The 6,608-nt window shown below is 43.8% G+C and overlaps 1 protein-coding gene across 1 annotated transcript; it reads right to left on the bottom strand.

Moving 5' to 3' along the window:
- On the bottom strand, positions 1-2,062 carry ZSWIM3 (zinc finger SWIM-type containing 3; the record flags this gene model as incomplete). Its single annotated transcript, XM_077459221.1, is given in 1 exon segment — positions 1-2,062. A coding segment is annotated over 1 exon segment (2,002 nt), but the record flags the coding sequence as incomplete, so codon positions are not given.
- Between the last annotated feature and the right edge of the window lie 4,546 nt (positions 2,063-6,608).

Raw genomic sequence — 6,608 nt, 5'->3', positions numbered from 1 at the left:
TTACAGAGTCTGTTAGAGGTTTTATTTGGTCTGCTAATAAATATTGAACTTCTGGTTGGATCAAGTGTCCATTATGTACAGTTCAGAAGAGTCAGGATTTACTTCCCCATCGGGTTCCTTCTTCGCCCATCTGTAAGGCAGGCTGTTAGAGTCACTCTCAGCAAGGTGCTCGTTCTTAGTATTCGACTCCTTGTGCCACATATCCACTATCATCTGTAGGGTAGTAGCTCTAACGTGCATTTCCTTCTCATCCTGCAGGAGTAGATTAGCGAATTCCATGACCAGACTGCTGATCATGTCTACCCTTCTGTTAGCTTCTGCTTCAGATTTAGTATTGCAAAGTACCGTTTCCAATATCTTGTCATGTGCTATTGGTTTTATGGACCTCTTCTGCCACCTGACATCGATCAGGTCTCTGTCAACCAGCTTTTTGTTTTTAAGTAGCATGGCTAAGATATGTCTACAAGGCAGCTTATAAAGAATATTGAAATAGCACGTGCAGGACATACCACCCTTAGAGACTTGATGGGATTCTTCTAGAAACCGGACATGAATGCAAGTGGTCTGCACACTTATAAGCTGGCTAGACTTCTGAGCCACTTCCCACTCTTTACTGCACAGTTGAAAGCCAAGGTCATTGCAGTTCTTCTTCAAGGAAAGTAGCATTTTGTCTGAAGTTTTCTGTAGTTTGGAAGGCAGTACCTTAGGTTTGTGGCTGTCCATAACCTTTGACAAACTAGCATTCTTTTTCAAACCAGGCCGGGCTGGCTGTGGTGAAGGATCACTAGATTTTGCCCTTGCTCTTCTCTTTTTTGGAACTTTGACGATATTCTTGGAAAAATCCAAACAACCATCCCTTTTGTTTTCCAACCCCTTGCTATTGAAATGGTCTGCAGATTCAACAAACTGCTGAATTTTTTCTTCCATAGATAAATCTTTTTCAAGTAGGCTGGAGATGGTATCATTCACCAAGCCTAAGCTGTCCATATACATGGTACTAGAAAGCAAGCCTTTCTTCATATGCATGTACCACAGCAATTCACAAGAGAACCAATTTGTGTAAAGGTTTTCATAAACCTCTTTGTCCAATTTATATTGTATTTGCTCCGCTAAGAATTTCAGTTTCTCTGGGGTCGTGTGATGGATGGCATCATCGATCCATTTACGGAGCCATTCCTTGAAGCAAGACGATCCTTTAATCTGCCTTTCAATGAAACGCACAGTATGGAACACAGATAGTAGAGTCTTGGCTGAAGGAAATGCCTCACTCAAGGTATCCCGGTGTCTGAAATAGATATCCGTATAGATAATCTTTACCTTTTGCCATTCTGGGTTAAAATTTTTAAAGGTTTCCAACATTTTGGAGACCTCCCTTGCATTATCATCTCTAACGAAAGAGAAATTAATGATCTTTGCTCTGCGCTCTGTGTTTTCCACTAGAAAAGCATACAATGCGTATCCACGTTTATTGACCACCTTGTGGATCAGAAGGCCCTCAGGGAACTTTACAAACAAGCCACACATTTTACTCGTTTGAAAGCTTATCTGCTCCAACTGTTGCTCACTTCCAATGCTTAACAAGGCTTTGGAACCAATATCTTTGGTTTGAAATTTCTTCATCAACTCGCCTAAACGTGAAATAGCGTCAAAGGACAACACCTCCTGAACACAGTCTATGGTGGCATTGGGAGAATCAACTTCACTACTATCATTTCCCTCCAACGGCAAGGTCTCTTCATCTTCACATGGCACATGTAGTTGAAGATTTTCATTATATTCTGTATCTAGAGTTAAAGATATTGTTTCACCACATCTCTTTTTAGATGGGGATTCCAGATTCCCACATTCAGAAGGTATCATTTTCTGTGGACGCGTAGGGGGAGACGCTTTCAGACTTGTCTGCTTGTCGTGGACATGGGTGGAGCACTCTTCTTTAACTACCAGTCGATCTAGTGTGGTATCATACTGCAGAAAAAAGTAAGCCGGGCAGGTGAATTCTTGAGACTTTCTTTTACCATTGTGTCCTTGCAGCTTGGAACAGCGAAACTTCACCTGAGTATATCTGGGGCGAGAGAAAAAAATAATTTAAAATAATTGATATCCCCATATACCACTAAAGAGGCTGCAGAAACAAAAACAGTATATTACCAGAGTACTTCCTTTGCACATGGGCCAGTCTAGCTGCTGTACATAACTCCATGCATTTTAGTGTGAACGACAGGTACAGGTGCAGGAGCCAACCCCATCGCCTGTAGCTTGTCAAAGTCTATGGCAGGCTGTGCCATATCACTGTACCAAGTGGTACTTGCATTAAAGTTCCTTATGCCTTCAGGGATGAATGCCCACAACACAGGTCTTTTGCATTCTGGGCATTCATCCCTGAACACAAAGGGTTCTAAACAGGAGTCCCACTCAGTACAATGTTCAACCTCCCTCTAGCCACAGCCTGTAGGCAGGGTACACTAAAATGATGGAAGGGGCGCACAGCAGCTAAGACAGCCCTGTGTGCAAGGGGCCCTAGCTGCAGAGAATTTGAATCTTGGGTTACCTAATCTCATCAAAACATGTATGAAACGTTAAGCAAAATAATTCAATTATGATGTTTTGCATTTTCACCAGTTAACATTTCCCAATATGTGTTAAATTTATAAGAAAAAAAAGTAGATTTTCCCTCTGTACTCAAATGATAACCTCCCCAGCTTATTTCCCTCTTCATCACAATATTCCACCTAAAACAAACATACAAAAACTCAGTAATAATACATGCTGCACACTCATGTATCCCTGTCCTGTGAAAGTCTGCTTTGCCTCCATTAATTCAACAATGGCTCTACTGGGTGACATGTCAAAATTAGTGGAAGACCTGACCAGCTTTCTCAAAAGACACAAAGCGGTTTATTTACTAAAGCTGGAGAGTGCAAGGTCAGGCTCACTTCTGCAGAAAAACCAATCAGCTTCCAGGTTTTACTGCCAAAGTTTACGTGAACAAGCTGAGATCAGAAGCTGATTGGCTACCATGCACACCTGCACCAGATATCTGAGTGCACCAGCCTTAGTTAATGTACCCCAAAGTTCCAAGTCACATGGTTCTATGAGATCAGCGGTCTCCAAACTATTGCCTGCAGGCCAGATGCAGCCATTTGCTTGCACAGTGGGACACTATTCCTCCCACCGGCACCAACAGTGGGACACTATTCCTCCCACCGGCACCAACAATTGGCCAACTAACAACAATGATGACTCACTATTCCTCCTCCTACTGACCACAGGCATTAGGTAATTTTTTTTTACTCTTGCTGACCACCCAGTTGGGCCCTTCTAAGGGTTTAAAAAGGACAGTAAACTGGCCCCTTGTTTAGAACGTTTGGAGACCCCTGTATTAGACAGATTTCTCTTTCACAGAAGAATACAAACAGATCCTCATCAGTCATAGGCCCCTTTCACACTGGCGGACTGATCCGTCCACCTGTCAGTTTCAGGCAGACCCCATCAGACCACCCATTGCTCTCTATGGAGCCACTAATGTTAGCCGACATGTGTCTGCTGGTACACGATCAAAAACAGAGGAATCGTTGATTGGATCGGATGACAGGTGGTTTGTTTCCATTTGACAGATGCATAGAGAACAGCGGGGCTGTGTCTTCTCTACATAGCGGAGCAGACACAGACCTGTCATCCGTATATGTATATCTTTAAGGGATTGCGCCTCCCACTCACTATTTATACTCCCCCCTCTCAATAGAATATGCTTAATACTTATATTCACTAAATAATCACCGTGCTCCCATATTATTCAAAATATATACACATAAAATATAGTGTCCTTATTGTGCGATATTTTAATTCGATTGCTCCAATTGTGCCGTCTTAACCACTTGCCGACCGCCGCACGACGATGTACGTCGACAGAATGGCACGGGCAGGCATAAGGGCTTACATGTACGTCCTTGCCTGCCCGCCGGTCGGGGGCACGATCGGGCCCCCGCCCGGTGCCTGCGGCGGTCGGTATTCGTTCGGGAGCGATCCCGGACGAGGGGACGGCCATTCATTCATGGCCACCCCTTCGCGATCGCTCCCGACGAATGAAAATGTCCCGTGACATCACTTCCTCTCCTGTAATGTAAACACAGGAGAGGAAGTGATGTATTCTCTCCTCCGTGTCGGTATTTTTCGTTCCGGCACCGAGGAGAGAGCATCGGTGAGTTGCACCAACACACCACACATACAGTAGAACATGCCAGGCACACTCACACCCCCCCTTTACCCCCCAATTACCCCTGCCCCCCCAGTCACAGTGACACCAATTGCTTTTTTTTTTTTTTGCTTGCATTGGTGTCATTTGTGACTGTAATAACTGTTAGGTCAGTTAGGGTTAGCCCCCTTTAGTTCTAATGTGCCCCCCTAACCCCCCCAATAAAGGTTTAACCCCGTGATCACCCCCCGTCGCCAGTGTCACTAAGGCTGGGTTCACATTGCAGCGGTTTATGAGAACGAATGTGATTCGCACCGCACTGCAGTGCAAATCACATCCGATCTCTGTGCGATTCGAGTTCAGCCATACAGATAGTGTCTACTTTCCAAAATGGGGTCATTTGGGGGGGGGGTTTGTGCCATCTTGGCATTTTATGGCCTTCAAAACTGTAACGCCCTTAGAAAGCCTGAAGGCGGTGCTTGGTTTTCAGGGCCCCGTACGCGGCTAGGCTCCCAAAAAGTCCCACATATGTGGTATCCCCGTACTCAGGAGAAGCAGCAGAATTTATTTTGGGGTGTCATTTCACATATGCCCATGGCATGCGTGAGCAATATATCATTTAGTGACAACTTTGTGAAAAAAAAAAAAAAAGTTTGTAATTTTCCCGCAACTTGTGGCAAAATATAAAATATTCCATGGACTCAACATGCCTCTCAGCAAATAGCTTGGGGTGTCTACTTTCTAAAATGGGGTCATTTGTGGGGGTTTTGTGCCATCTTGGCATTTTATGGCCTTCAAACTGTAATAGGTAGCGAGGAGTGAAGTCAAATATTTACGCCCTTAGAAAATCTGAAGGCGGTTCTTGGTTTTCGGGGCCCCGTACGCGGCTAGGCTCCCAAAAAGTCCCACATATGTGGGTATCCCCGTACTAGGAGAAGCAGCAGAATTTATTTTGGGGTGTCATTTCACATATGCCCATAGCATGTGTGAGAAATATATCATTTAGTGACAACTTTGTGTAAAAAAAAAAAATTTTTTTTGTCATTATTCAATCGCTTGAGGCAAAAAAATAAAATATTCAATGGGCTCAACATGCCACTTATCAATTTCCTTAGGGTGTCGACTTTCCAAAATGGGGTCATTTGGGGGGGTTTTGTACTGCCCTGCCATTTTAGCACCTCAAGAAATGAGATAGGCAGTCGTAAACTAAAAGCTGCGTAAATTCCAGAAAACGTACCTTAGTTTGTAGATGTGACAACTTTTGCGCAAACCAATAAATATACAATTATTGACTTTTTTTTTACCAAAGACATGTGGCTGAATACATTTTGGCCTAAATGTATGACTAAATTTGGATTTTTCTAATAACAAAAAGTAGAAAATATCATTTTTTTTTCAAAATTTGCGGTCTTTTTACGTTTATATCGCAAAAAATAAAAATCGCAGAGGCAATCAAATACCATCAAAAGAAAGCTCTATTTGTGGAGAAGAAAAGGACGCAAAATTTGTTTGGGTACAACATTGCATGACCGCGCAATTACCAGTTAAAGCAGCGCCAAATTGTAAAAAGACCTCTGGTCATTTACCAGCAAAATGGTCCGGTCTGAAAGTGGTTAATCACCGATCATCTTCTAAATCAAAAGTCCACTTGTGTCAACTAAAATAACCAAAACTGTGCCACCGTCACCAAGCAGAATGGCCACTCACCAGATGTCCCCAATCAGTAAGCCTTCGGTTCATTCAACGGATAACCATCCACCTGCTCAGCAGACAAGTTCCCTTCTGGGCAGGTGGATCCACTGGCAGACTTCCCCAGTGTGAAAGGGGCCTAATGCAATCCAGCCCTCTGTGGCCTTCTCCGCCACACCACTAGCTTACCCCCACCTGATCTATCATGTAGTTTAATACTCCCCTGCTCTTTCCCACCCCAATTCCCCATAATTAGCTTATTTTTTTACTTCCCTTAAAAAGTGACACTAAGCTCCTGTTATCAAAAAAAAAAAAAAAAAAAGTATGGTCAAAGCTTGTTTGGCTGTACTTCTCCTGTGAATCACAGTAGTATAGTTTGTTCTCCACTCCTGTGACCCATTTTCAGTAGACAGTGGGCTGAAGCCCGATGTTTGGCTGACGTCACAGAGCTGGTCCAGGCTCGGGCAAGATCGAGACAATGAACCGCCCACATGCCTGGACTGGCACCCAGCTCAGCCTCTCAGCGAGCCACTGAAAGCCAGAGCCGGTCGCTTTTGCACTGCAGCACTGTGGTTTCTCAGACATTCTACCATTCCCTGCACTGTTGGCAAAATTTCTGACAAAGCATTAAAGAGGAAGTATACCCTGATGAGTTTACTTCCTCTTTCATTCCCTGAAAAGGCAAAGCATAATGGACTACTATGGCATCGCATAGTAGCCCATTATG

This window comes from Lithobates pipiens, unplaced genomic scaffold (assembly GCF_037356315.1).
Source record: "Lithobates pipiens isolate NorthernLeopardFrog02 unplaced genomic scaffold, aLitPip1_a1.2 Scaffold_28, whole genome shotgun sequence".
Taxonomy (NCBI): Eukaryota; Metazoa; Chordata; class Amphibia; order Anura; family Ranidae; genus Lithobates; species Lithobates pipiens.
Note: the sequence above shows the minus strand (reverse complement) of the source record. Positions and strands in the feature narration are given on the sequence as shown.